This window comes from Dromiciops gliroides, chromosome 4 (genome assembly GCF_019393635.1).
Source record: "Dromiciops gliroides isolate mDroGli1 chromosome 4, mDroGli1.pri, whole genome shotgun sequence".
NCBI classification, from domain to species: Eukaryota; Metazoa; Chordata; class Mammalia; order Microbiotheria; family Microbiotheriidae; genus Dromiciops; species Dromiciops gliroides.
This window is the reverse complement of record NC_057864.1, coordinates 478,083,012-478,096,612: the sequence shown is the minus strand read 5'-3', so window position 1 is coordinate 478,096,612 and position 13,601 is coordinate 478,083,012. Positions and strand designations below refer to the sequence as shown.

At 53.4% G+C, this 13,601-nt stretch overlaps 1 protein-coding gene across 2 annotated transcripts in view; it reads left to right on the top strand.

Moving 5' to 3' along the window:
- Positions 1-13,601, top strand: part of SH2B2 (SH2B adaptor protein 2) — a 66,784-nt gene that overhangs the window by 23,615 nt on the left and 29,568 nt on the right. For both annotated transcript variants that reach the window (XM_043964390.1, XM_043964389.1), the window contains exon 2: positions 9,241-10,110. In XM_043964390.1, coding sequence (XP_043820325.1) covers positions 9,271-10,110 — 840 coding nt within the window. In that variant the 5' untranslated portion in view covers positions 9,241-9,270. The remainder of the gene's footprint in view (positions 1-9,240; positions 10,111-13,601) is intronic.

Here is a 13,601-nt window from a genome sequence, read left to right as displayed (position 1 = left end):
CTCCTCCTCCCCCAGCCTCTTCTCTCAGTCTCCTCCTTCCTCAGCCTCCTTCTCCCCCAGCCTAGTCCCTGGGCTCCTCAAGCTCTTGAAGGTGCGGCTCTCCATTCATGGGCAGCATTTGATTATCTGCACTCAGAGTACACGAGGAAAAGCCTCAGCCCCATTGTGGCTTCTGGCTGGCGCCCCTCCCCTCTCTTCCTCCTGTCAGGCATCATGTGTTCCAAGATGCGAAGAGACTTTCAAATGAGCCTGAGTGAGACATGATGAGGAGGGTAAATCCATTGACAAAAAAAGCCGCTATAAACAATGACGTGATATAAAGTCCCCAAAAAGCCGGTCCTGGGCCGCTCCGGCAGGGGGAGTCAGCCTGGGGAGAGGGGGAGGGGGCTCTCTGGCCGAGGTCAGGGACACATCGGCTCTCATCACTGGGCTGCCCCTCCCGCCGCTCTTGCTGCCTCAGAGCCGGCGGAGGCTATGCCGGTAAATACGGTGTTTCCATAGAGATTCGTTGATGCGGGTGCCCAGCTCTCTTTTCTCTACTCAGAGGCTTCCCTGGTGGGTGGGTGGGTGGGTGGGTGGGTGGGGGAAGGATGGATTCTCTGCCCTTAGAGGGTGTGGGAGACAAGCCTGAAATGCTGTCCTCCCCCAAGGAGCGGAGCTTCGAGTACAGGGTACGGCAGAGAGAGCACCGATTTAGGAATCAGAAGGCCGTGGTTCCCATCCCATCGCTGCCTGTGTGGTCCTGGCCAAGTCACTTCGCTTCCCTGGCCCTCGGTTTCCACATCTGCAAAAATAAAGATATCAGGGGCAGCTAGGTGGCGCAGTGGTTAAAGCACCGGCCCTGGAGTCAGGAGGACCTGAGTTCAAATCCGGCCTCAGACACTTGACACTTAACTAGCTGTGTGACCCTGGGCAAGTCACTTAACCCCCATTGCCTGCAAAAAAATAAATAAATAAAGATATCAGACTAGATGGCCACTGAGGTCCCTTCCAGCTCTGGATCTATGAGGTCGCAGGGCACCTGGGGGAGGGGGCACTAGGTGGGGAAAGATTGGGGGCGTCAGCCTCAAGGACGAAGAGTCAGCCTGGTAGAGAGTCCAGCTGTTCTCCACAGGCATCCACACACACACACCCGAGCACTGCCTTGCCTATCGCTCTTTGGGAGCAGGAACGTTTCTTTGTAGCCCCAGCACTTAGCACGGTGCCTGACTTACAGGGGTGTTTGCTGCCTGCTTCTTCTCCGCATCCAGCGTAGATGCCACGCCCCATTCTGTAAGGGGCATGCTTCAGCCCTTTGCCTGAGTTCTGCTCTTGTCCTATCCTGTGTTCCCCTCACAGCCTTGGTTTTCCCATGAAGGCACGGAAGGAGAGTGACCTCTAAAGTCATTTCCAGTACTGGCATTCTGTGTGACCTAAACTCACTGAACCTTCGTGGCAGGCGTAGTATGCGAGAGTTTGGAAAGGGAAGCAGCACTCACTAAGAGCCAGCATGGCTTCATCAAGAGGCTCATGCCAGACTCCCTCATTTCCATTTTTAACAGGGTAACTGGGATAGCAGACAGAGAGCCAGACTCAGGAAGACCTGGGTTCAAGTTTTACCTGGCATAAATGCTGGCTTCATGACCCTGAACAAGTCACTTCTTAGGGCACCCTCCATGCCCCAAGCAATGCTCAGAGTTACAGAGAAGGTGCTGTTATTAATCGAGGTAGTTTCCTTACTCGTACCTCTGGGTCCCCCTGGACTAGGGATATATCTGAACATTAACAAAAGAACCCCAGATGGGGCTGCTGTAGATACGATTCAGCTGGATTTTAGCAAAGCACTGGAGAAAGCCTATTGTGGTATCTGTATAGACAAGGTGGAAAGATGTGCTAGACAGGAGGTCAGGCAGAAGGAGGACTGGGGAGCTGGATGATTGGCTGATCTAGTGCAAGTGGCCATTTAGATGGGCCGGGGTTAACTTAGAGGTTCCTTCACCCCCTCTGGCAATCTGCTGAAGCCTATGAACCCCCTCTTTAGAATGATGTTTTTAAGTGCTAAATTTCAGTAAGAGGTTAGTGAGAATAAGGATGGATACACACACACACACACACACACACACTTCACACACACTTCCTCCCTCTATTCAGGTTCATGAACCTCCCAAAATTTATCCTCAGACCCCTGACTTAGAAGGAGGTCTCTAGGGGAGTACCCAGGGGATCTCTTATTGGCCACGGGACATTCAACATTTTTCATTAATCATTTCGATAAAGCCAGCTCCCTAAGACCAGGGACTCTGGCTCATTCATCACTCTATTTCAGGGTGTCAAGGGGTGTAGAAGCTCTTACCCCCTGGACTCCTTCAATATTGCAAACCAGAAATGATCCCAAGGATGAGCTCCACCATTCCTCAGTTAGAGGGGTCAACAAAGATTAGATGGGGCAGAGAAGGCCATCCCCTCCCCAGCGGTGGGTCTCAGGGAAATCAACTCAATGCCTATTTCTTTTTCTTTTCTTTTCTTTTCTTTCTTTTTTTTTTTTCAGGGCAATGAGGGCTAAGTGACTTGCCCAGGGTCACACAGCTAATAAGTGCCAAGTGTCTGAGGCTGGATTTGAACTCAGGTCCTCCTGAATTCAGGGCTGGTGCTTTATCCACTGCGCCACCTAGCTGCCCCTCGACATGTATTTCTTGAGGAACTACTATGTGGCTGAGCATAGTATGAGAATAGTTGGACACTAAATAAATGTATGCATGAATAATAATTTTAGCACTTAACGGTTTGCAAGTCACTTTGTATGTAGTATCTCATTTGATCTTCGTGGGGTGAAGGAGATGCTATTATCCCCATCTTATAGATGACAAAACTAAGTCCGGGAGATCTTAAGTGACATGCCCAGAGATACTCTACTATCAAGTGTCTGAGATAATAATAGTAATAGTAATAATAGCTAACATTTATATGGTACTGATTTTATGCTAACCACTGTGCTAAGTACTTTAGAAATATCTCATTTGACCTTCACAATGACCCTGGGAGGTAGGTGCTATAATTATCCTCATTTTTTACATGTGCGGAAACTGAGGCAAACAGTGGTTAAGTGACTTGCCCAAGGTCACACAGCCTGTAAGTATCTGATTTGAAACCAGGTCTTCCTGACTCCAGGCAGCTATGTGGAGGTGGGATTGCAAAGGGGAGAGATTTGAGACAAGAGATCTGGGCCAGAGGTGATGAGGGCCTGAAGCAGAGTGGTGGTCATTTGAGTGGAGAGTAGGAGACTGCCCGGCTGTGGAATGAGGAGCTGAATCTGGGGGACTTGGAAGATAGTGGTGCAACTGACAGAAAAAGGAAAGTTTGGAAAAGGTGGGGCTGAGGAGTGGGGAGGAAGCGAGGAGTTCACTTTTGGACATGCTGGGTTAGAGATCCCCACAACTAGTTGAAAGTGTCAGATGGCTCAGGAGAGAGACTGGCCTGGATATAGAGTCCCCGGGGTCATCTGCAGAGAGAGAATAAATAACTGAGCCCTTGAAAACCGATGAGGTTGTCCTGAGCCACAGTGGAGAGAGAGAAGAACCTGAGCTAAAGCCTTTAGCAGCCCCCACCCCCTGCACTCGTGGGTTGGACCGTGAATGATGGATGATTCAGCAAAGTAGTCGAGGAGAGAACACTCAGGACAGGCAGATGCCAGCAAATCCGGCCCCTTAAGAAGCCCAGGCCAACAAGGCAAATACATGAGGGGAAATGGAGATGGATGATGGATCCTTATCGTAGCACTATGTGCATAGTAGGGCCCTAGGAAATGCTCCTGGAGACATGACACCCTTCCAGAAAGCACAGATCCCTCCAGAAAGCATTTTTCTTTGGGTGGTGGAAGGCCCATCTTCCCTCAGTGTAGCTCCCTAGGGAGCCAGTGTTACCCAGCTCATGTGTGTTGGTTTCCCAACAGGGTTGGGCCCAGCCACTATCCAGTGAAGGCTTCCCCTAGTAGTAATAGTCCCCCAAAACAGCCTACCTTGGAATTGCTAGTTCAAATTTCCTTCCTTCCTTCCTTCCTTCCTTCCTTCCTTCCTTCTACCATTTTTTGGCCCGTGTCCCGCTCCACCCCCTTACCCCATCCTCAGGAGCTGGGGGTGCCTTTCATTGACTTTTGGCAGAGCTGTTTCTGGGGGGAGGTGGGATTGGTATAGTGGCTAGAGCACTGGATTCGGGGTCAGGAAGACCTCGGTTCAGTCCCACTTCAGATACTTGGTGTGAGCCTGGACCAGTCACTGCATCTTGCAGGGTCTCAGGATCCTCACCAGTAAAATGTGGGGCTTGGACTTGAGCACTTCTGAAGCTGCCTCTAAATGTGTGGTCCTGGTGGGGTTTTGACGCCCCTGCGTTTGGGCCTGCTCACAATCGCATCCACCCTGGCAAAGCCCCGAGCTCCCCTCCTCTACTGACAACCTTGCCCATACATCCCACACTTAAGTACTTCGGACCCGACCTACTGCTTTTCTCCCCTAGTTGGTGAACTCAGAGGAAACCTCAGAGGATGGATGTGGACGCTACCTCCATTAAGGGCAGAGAGGGCCGTCTCTTGGGTATTTTCTGGGCACAGGCCTAGCCTAGCAGAGGCTTCCTCTGGCATGAGGGTTTTCCCAAAGTAGGGGGAAGGAGGGGAACAGAGATGAGGGAGGGCTGGGTGATTTCTGCTGACTTCCTCTCAGCTCAGTGCCTTTTGTTGGTGGAAACAATTGACTTGGCTAGAAGTCAATAGCCTTGTATATTCTCTCTCCTTTTCTCCCCCCCTTCTCTCTCTCTCCCTCCCTCCCCTTCCTTTCTCCTTCTCTCCCTGTCTCTCTGTCTCTCTCTCTCCCTCTCTCCCCTCTCCCTCCTTCCCTCCCCTTCCTCTCTCCTCCTCCCTCTCTTCTCTCTCTCTCTCTCTCTCTCTCTCTCACCATCTCCCTACTTCTGGAGCCACCAAGGGCCCAGCAGACCAGGCCTGGGGACTCTGGGTGGAGTCTGGGAGCTCTGTGAGGAGGGGTGAATCCAGAGAAGGGGAGGGGCAGCATGAATGGTGCTGGAGAAAATAAGGGGAAGCCTGGGGAGGTGAGGGACAAGGAGGTGGGGCCTTGCTGGGTCACTGGCCAGCGGTCCCAGTCTCCCCTTTGCCTATGTCTGCTCTCCTCCAGCCTGGCCCAGCTCCTACAGGGGCAGAGCCCAGTGGGTATGAGCAAGGGGAATGCTGGGCAATCACAGGCCCATTCTGCAGGAGGCGTACCTTTAAAGTCTCTTTGGGGGCTGTGGTCCCCGTCTGCTGCCTGCCTCTTTTCTTGTTTTCCTCCCCCTCTCCCCTCTGCCCCAAGCCCAGGGGGTTGGGGCCCTATGGGCCTGGGGCGGCTCTAACCACCTGTCCCCCAAGGGCTCTGGTTTCTACTGGCTCCAGGCTCCTTGGCCAGGGTGGCCTGCAGCTGCCCTCACCCCCCTGCTCCTCCTCTACTCAGTAGGGGTGTTACAGTGGCGCCAGGTTAGGCTGAGGGCTGTGCCCTGGCTCCTGGACAAAAAGCCACCTGCTTCCCATGGGTCCTTCTTTGGAAGTGAGGCCAAGGCGCTTCTCAGCCTGATCTCCCCCGCTTGAGCTGGTAAGGGAACAGCGAGCTGGGCCCAGGGAGCCTGGATTCAGTAGAAGCCTGGGCATCAGGACTCTGGGGTTCTATTCCTAGCTTTGATGCGGAATCCCTGGGTAGGTGACTCGGGGATGCTGCTACCTCGGGCTCCTTCAGGGAGAACTCTGCTTCTCTGCTTGGAGGGTCTGGGGGTGCACCACAGTCCGGACTCCAACATTCCAGAATGAGGGAAGACGGCACTGCTGCTAGCTCATCTTCCTAGAACACCATAGATCCTTCTCTGGGTCTGACATTCAATGCCCTCTGAAATCTGGCCCCAGCCCACCTTTCCTTATCTCCTGTGACTTAACTCAGTCAGGTGGAGAGAGGGATTCTCACCGCTCTCCTCCACGACACCTCCCTGGCCAGCCTCACCTGTAAGGATCACTCCAGAACTTACTTGATGTGTCCTTGAGACAGGAGAATCCATCTGGGTCTGTGGGAAAAGAGCCCCACCCAAACAAAATACCCCAAGTGAAGACCTAGAAAGTCTCCACCCGGGGCTGCCTGTGCTGGGAGGGAATCCCTCATGTCACTGTCAGGCCGGGGCCTGGGGACAGGAGAGCAGCTTGCTGAGCCCTGCAATGAAAGGCCAGCAAGGTACCAACCTGCAAACGGTACTTGGGGTACCCCGGGCCAGTAAGGGGCCCAAAGCCATTCCTGGCCGCTGGCCCCCTGCTGCCATTCCTGATGGGCCACTGGCCTGTAGCCATCGGCAGGGTCTCTGCTGGTGGAGGCCAGCACCTGCCGCGTTGCCGACAGAAGCTGTGTGTCCAGCCTGGGCCTATTTAAACTCAATCAATAGCAATTGATTATTAAAAACATATTTTTTCGGGCCTGAGGGGTAGCAGGCCTATCAGAGGACAATTCAGTCACCACAGAATTGGCTCTTTACACTCTGCTTTTAATGAACTCCTTGGACTTGGAGCTCACGGGGAACGTGGTGTCCTCTGGCCCTGGCTTGGCTTTACCGGAAGAACCCCGGGGCCAAAGAATGGAGGGAGCCTGTGGCCTGGCTTTCCTCTTCGAGGGCCTGGTGCGGGCCCTGGGGGGCTCATTCACGGACAGACGGGGACAGGAAGGGAAGAAGCCAGCCACTGTTCTCAGCACTTTACAAATACCACTGGATCCAAGCTGCCCCACACGGCAGGAGGGGATTCTCAGGTCCTTAAGAACAGGCTCCTTTTCTCGCCTTTGCACCATCAGGGCCTAGCACGGAGGAGGCACTTAACCACGTACTTGTTGACTGATCGATCAGGGTCTCCACTACTGCCATTCCTCTGCCCACCACTATCTTCTCTTTTCTGAGTAACTTTGAGAACTGTGGCCAGATCTATAGTCACTCTGTTGTTGTTGTTGTTGTTGTTGTTGTTGGAGTCCTGTCCAGCTTTTCATGATCCCTTTTTTGAGGGGGGGCAGGGTTCTGGCAGAGATGCTGGAGCGCTTTGCCATTTCCTTCTCCACCAGCTCATTTGACAGATGAGGAAACTGAGGCAAGCAGGTTCAAGTGACTTGCCCAGGGTCACACCGCTTGAACTCAGGAACACGAGTCTTTCTGATTCCAAGCCCAGTGTTCTTTCCACTTTGCCACCTAGCTCTCCTTCAATTCCCTGGCTAGAGGGAAGAAGAACAGACTCCTAAGCTACGGAGCTCAGATCCAGGGGACTCAGGTTCATGTAACTGCCCCCCCACACACACACACACACACTCACACGCACACACAAAAGGGCAGTAGGCAAAGGCCCCTCCAGGCTCGACCTGGACACAGTGAGGACAGACTCAGAGACCTCAGTGCATCCAGCCAGGCCCCGACCCTGCTTCCTTCACATCTCAGCCTGTCACCCCCTCCCCTTCCTGTGTATGGAATCTTCCCCGTTAGAAGGGAAAGGGGCTCACCCGGGGACAGCTTTCCCATCGCCCCCTCAGACCTCTCTGCTCTCAGGGGAGGGCTGGCCCTCTTCCCAAGGAGTCAAGGTTGGAGGTGGGAATGATCTGCCACGGTGGATGTGGGGATCATGGAGACCTTGTCCCCCACCCAGTGTCCCTTGGTGGCCCAGGATGCCCCTGGCCCTGGCCAGGAAGCTGGTGCTCTGCTTCTCTCCCCCACCCCCAGAACTCTGGAGGGTTAAAGCCGGCAAGTGTCGCCCCTTGCCTTTGCTCTGTCCCGGGCCTCGGGCAGCCTGTCAAATACAGACATTCTGGAGTGTTTGGGCACAGCATCTCCCCTTCAGAGAATGACTTCTCTTTCTCTCTAGTACCAGGGACCAGCACCACCCAGTCGCCCACAGAGAAAATTTTGTGGCTGAGGATGATAAATGTCTGAACTGTTCCTACCTCCAAACACTGGGTAGATGGAGGCTCTCTCCTCTCTCCCACAATGTGGTGGTCGGCTGGGCACTGCTGCGTGCCTCTCCGGCCACCTCAGGGAGATGACTGGGCCCTGTAGTGCCCAGCTGCTCTGCTCTGCCTATGAGAACTCCCCCACCCCTTGCCTTCTCTGCCAGGGGAAGAGGGCGAGGAAGGGGAGGCTTCATGTAATGAAAAGGAAAGTCTCTGGGCACCAGTTCCCTGCTGCCGAGAGGCACTTAGCAACCTTGCCAGCTCAGTCTGAGCGGGTGCTAATAATATATGAGTGGCTGGTTAAAGCTGATTTGTTCTTGGAGGCATGCGTCTGGGGAGGGGCTGGGAAGGCAGGCCATAGGGAGGAGGTCTCTGTAGTACGGGGAAGAGAATGGAGAACCCCTCTGAAGTCCCAGGGCTTGGAGGAAGGGTGGGTGGGATGGCGTGGGCAGAGCCCAACTCTAGCCACCTTAACCTCTTCAGTTCCTTGATAACCAGAGGCAGGATTCTTGGGGGGGAGGGGAAGAGGTAGAAGCTAAATTTCCAGAAGTGCCAGGGCATAGGTCGTGCCCAGGAAGAGAAGACAGTGCCACGTGGTCCAGTGTGCCAGGATGTGCCAGGGGTTAAAAGGACCAAGGGAGGAGGCAGCAGGGTCCCAGATGGCAAAGGAAAGAATACTGAATTTGGACTCAGCCTAGGAGAGTCAGAAAATTTCCAGCCCAAGGACCAGAGTTCAAATCCTGCCTTGGTCACTTACTATCAGTCTGAGGACCATCCAGACACTTTGTCTCTCCTGGCCTCTCCTCATCTGTAAACTATGGGTTGGGCCAAATGTCTTCTAATTTCCCTTCCAGCTCTGAATGTTTGAGACAGAGGACCTGAGTTCGAATCTGCCACTTACTGCCCATGTGACCTTGGGCAAGTTACTTGCCCAGGCTTCAGTTTCCTCATCTGAAAAATGACGGGGCTAGACCCGATGACCTATAAGAACCCTTTCAGCTCCAGTTCAATGAGGCTGTGATGCGCCAGAGGGGCAGGTGTCCAGAAACGTAAGGGCCTTAGAAAGGAAGGCCCAGGGTCCAGACATGTCCAGAGGGATTGGCCTGGGTAGCCAGACGTGCCATTTTCTGGCCTTCCTCTTCCCTGAATGTTCTCTCCCTGCCCTGGTCCTCTTCCTTACCCCCTAAGGTGAGGAGGGAAGGGAACAAGCATTTATGTAGCACCTACTGCATGCCCGGCACCCTAACTCACCTCCTTCTCCCCCTTACAGCTGTGCAGAAGCTGGAACGGGATGTGAGCCATGAATGGCGATGCCCCTTGTCAGGACACCTCCTCCCAGGTCCCTGACTGGCGGGAGTTCTGTGAGCTGCACGCCCAGGCAGCTGCGGTGGACTTTGCCCAGAAGTTCTGTCGGTTCCTTCGGGAGAACCCGCAGTACGACACACCGGGAGCCGAGGCCTCCTTCTCTCACCACTTCGCGGCCAACTTCCTGGACGTCTTCAGCGTCGAGGTGAGCCGGGTCTTCGTCTCTGACTCGCCCACCAAATACAACATTGTCCCCTTCGTGGGGCTCCAGCCCTGCCACATGCCCAATGCGCGGGGGCCACTGCCCTGCAGAGAGGAGACCTCCACCGAGTCCCTTGACAGCATGGGCCCTGTGGCTGGGGCACCCCCGGCCCGATCGCTGAGCCAGGCCCAGCAGGCTCAGGCCCACAAGGTCTCCTCCTACGGCCACTCCCGGAGCTCAGAGGACGTGTCTTTCCGAGCCGCGGCCAAACCGCGATTCAAAAAGGGCTTTTCGCTGCGCAACATGAGCCTGTGTGTGGTGGATGGTGTGAAGGAGATGTGGCACCGGAGGGCATCCCCTGAGCCCGAGGCGGGCCAACCGTCGGGGCTTCGAGGGGGAGAGCCTCCGGCGGAGCCCCGGGAGAAGTGGGCCCACCGGCTGAGGCTGTCCCGGGGCCCGGCCTCCAAGGTGGAGCTGGCAGACATCCAACGAGAGGGGACCCTGCGCTACATGGTGGCCGATGACTCCGGCTGCGTGGGTGGCTCCCAGTGGCAGAAGTGCCGGCTGATGCTCCGGAAGGCCGTGAAAGTGGAGGGCGAGAGGTTCTTGTTAGAATTCTACGTCCCCCCCAAGGTGAGCAGTGGCTGGGGGAAGCGTGGGAGGGAACAGCCTGGGGAAGAGCAGACTGGGGAAGAGGACTCAGAGAGTGGAAATGGTCTGGAAGAACCGAGTTCCAATCCCTGCTCAGGTCGGCCAGGCCTTCCCCTTTAGACTTCAAGGGCCAACGTTCAAATTGGCCCCAGTCGCCTGTGGCCTTGGACGGAGACTTCGTCTCTTGGGACTTCATTTGTATTAACATATAAACAACAGGCTTGGACCAGATGTCCACTGGGGTCTTTGAGTCAGAGGACCTGGGTTTGAATCTTAGCTCTGCCACTGCCATGACCCTAGGCAAGTAGATGCCCTGGGCGCCATTTTTCTAAAGTACAAAGTGAAGGGGTTGGACAAGAAGGTCCCTTTGGTCCATTGGCGTCCGACCGGGTGACGGGCTGAAAGGGGAAGGGAGGCAGAAGGGTCCCAGGTGGGCCAGGAGGGGCTGGTGACAGGGAACAAGGTCTGCACAGTCTTGGCCTTCTTTGGATACAAGGCCCGTCCCCTCCCCCACTCTATGGGAAATAGAGAATTGTCTTCATGCTTGGGAATGGCCACTGGATGACGTATGAGGTCCCTTCTCATGCTGCATCTGGGACCATCCTGTGTTCATGGAGTGGGATGAAGCAAGGAGGAGTTCTTGGAGAGGTTCGATATCCAGCAGGCACCCAGAACAGGTCTGTGCACATAGGAGGTGCTTGGTGAAGAGAAGCAAAATGTGTAGAGATGGAAGGGAGCCTTGAGAGGAGAGTGACCTGTCCAGTGCCACACAGTGATAATGACGGAGTGGGGCTTTGGCCCCCACTCCCAATCTAGTGTCTTTTGATCTACCCTATTCTGCCTCTCTCATTGACTGAATGGTGGAAGGAAAGAAAGAAGGGAGGGAGGAAGGAGGGAGAAAGGAAAGAAGGAAGGGAAGAAGGGAGGGAGGGAGGAAGAAAGGAAAGAAGGGAAGGAGGGAGGGAGGGAAGAAAAGAAGTTGGGAAGGAAGATAGTAAGGGTGAAATGAATGAATGAATGAATGAATGAATGAATGAATGAATGAATGAATGAATGAATGAATGGAGTGGCTGAAGGAACGAATGAACAAATCCCTTGTGGCTTCCTCTGCCCCAGCCCAGCTCCCTTCTGACCCCTTTCCCAGACAACCCTCTCTATGCAGGAAAGGCCGAGTCGCAGGGACAGCAAACCACAGCCAGCCATTGTCAGGCAGGCCCATGCTGTGGGGAGGGAACAGCAACACACATTTTTTAAAACTCACCAAAACGTTTGAGGAATCACCATCCAGCCCATGAGTTCACGCAGGTCTTTTCTGAACATTCTGTGGGGACAGGGGCTGGCCTACAGGGATCCCACAGTCGGGCAGGGAGACAAGAATCCAGATAATGAGGTATGCTTCTAAGAAGTGGGTACGTAACGACATGGGAGAAGGGAGGGGGAGTGATTGGCATGGGGCGGGCTGAGGCAAGGAGAGCAGTCATGGACTGAGACTGGAAAGAAAGACGTGATGGAGAGGAGGCGGGAGGGGGAGGCAGGCAGGCGCTCTGGGAGCAAGCCCAGCAAGGATGCTCGGGGCTTGATCAGACTGAGGCCACCTGTGAAGGCAAGAGGAGCATCTTGTCACAGCAGGGAATGCTGGGTGTTGTCAAACAAGGGAGGGATCAGATTGCTCTCTATTCAGTCCTTCTCAGCTTCCTAGCCTGTTCTCTGGAACAAGAAGAGCAGGGTGAGAGGAAGCAGCCCCTGGAGACCTCGGGCCAAGGCGGGGGGGGTGAGGTGGGGGTCTGGAGTCCCAGGTGTGCGGGTGTGGTAGGAGAGAGTGTTGTGGAGTAGCCACTCAGGGGCATGCACTCGACTCATTAAGAACCTGCAATCAGGAAACCTGAGTGGACAGTGTGGACCTAACTCTTCCTAGCTAGGTGACCCTAGACGAGTCACTTAACCTTTGGGACCCGTAGTAGCTTCCTCTGTATTACCTTACCTCACAGTGGTGTTGTGAGAGGATTCATGCTTTGTCTCCCCATCCTGAATGTGTGGGATCCCTGCAGACAGAAGTTGGGCTTTTCCCTTTTCCAATCCCCCCATAGCTGGACCAGAATAGGACCTCAACCATGGAGGTATTTATGTCCCAGAAATGTGACTCAGATTTCTCATTTAACTCAAATTTAGGGACAAGTCATATTCGTCTCCTAGCACCAAGGGTACAATGACAAACATGAGATAGGTCCTGCCTCCAAGAGCTTCCATTCTCCTGAATCCACATCTCCACTTCCCCATTCCCAAAAGAGCTATTGTCCAAACCTATCTCTGTTTCCCTAGGAGGTTGCATCCTTACCCCAATGGTGTAGGCATCTCCATACTTACTCCAAAGAGGACAGAATGGTCCTCCAGACCAATCCCATAAGAAACTCTAGCATCTATTTTTTATCATAATTTCTTTTTTTAATCTATCCAATTTAGTACCCAAGAATGGTTCCCCGTGACTTTTTTTTTGGAGGGGGGAAGGCAATTGGGATTAAGTTGACTTGCTCAGGGCCACATAGCTAGTAAGTATCTGAGGCTGGATTTGAACTCAGAACCTCCTGACTCCAGGGCTGGTGCTCTATCCATGTCACCACCTAGCTGCCCCTTTCCAGTGACTTTTGATCACTTTTCCATTTTCAAAAATCAAATCTACCCCCAGAGGACAAAGACTGCCCTCTGTCAAGAATGTGCATGAAACTTGTCCCCCAAGCTGCTCTTGGCTTGGGGTAGAGATTGTTTCATACTCTTTATGTGAGATGCTATGTGCACAGTAGGTGTAAATATGAACAAAATTCCCAGAGAGGAATGTCACCAGCATCCTGAGCAATGGCAGCAAAGGGAATAAGTATGTTTCCCTTCATGGCGACTACCTTGGAGAAGACACGGTTTCATTTTGTAACCTGTGATCTTTTTTTCTTACAAAATCAAGTGGCTACTTTGTAGTCATCTTCTGCACTAATCCGAATTTCACTGAGCACCTACTGTGTGCCTTGTGCCTCACACAAGTGAGTCCCTGCCTCTAAGAAGCTCGTGGTCCAGTTTAAGGAGACACAATGTGGACACTGAAAAGTTTCTTAACAATATTGGAGTTTGAAATTTTTTTCTTTCTTTTTTTTTGTGGGGCAGTGAGGGTTAAGTGACTTGTTCAGGGTCACACAGCTAGTAAGTGTCAAGCATCTGAGGCTGGATTTGAACTCAGGTCCTCCTGAATCCAGGGCTGGTGCTTTATCTACTGTGCCATCTAGCTGCCCCTGAAATTTTGTTTAAAAAAGCTCACTAACACAGAAACATCTTCAAAGATTAAGTGGCCCCATCAGCAAATGCTTGCTAAAGGCAGTGTAGCACAGTGGAATAAAAGACTGACTGGGGATTAGAGTTGAAATCCTGGCCCTGCCACCTGAGTGACCATGGGCAAGTTGCTTAGCCCCTCAGCTTCTCAGCTGTCAAGT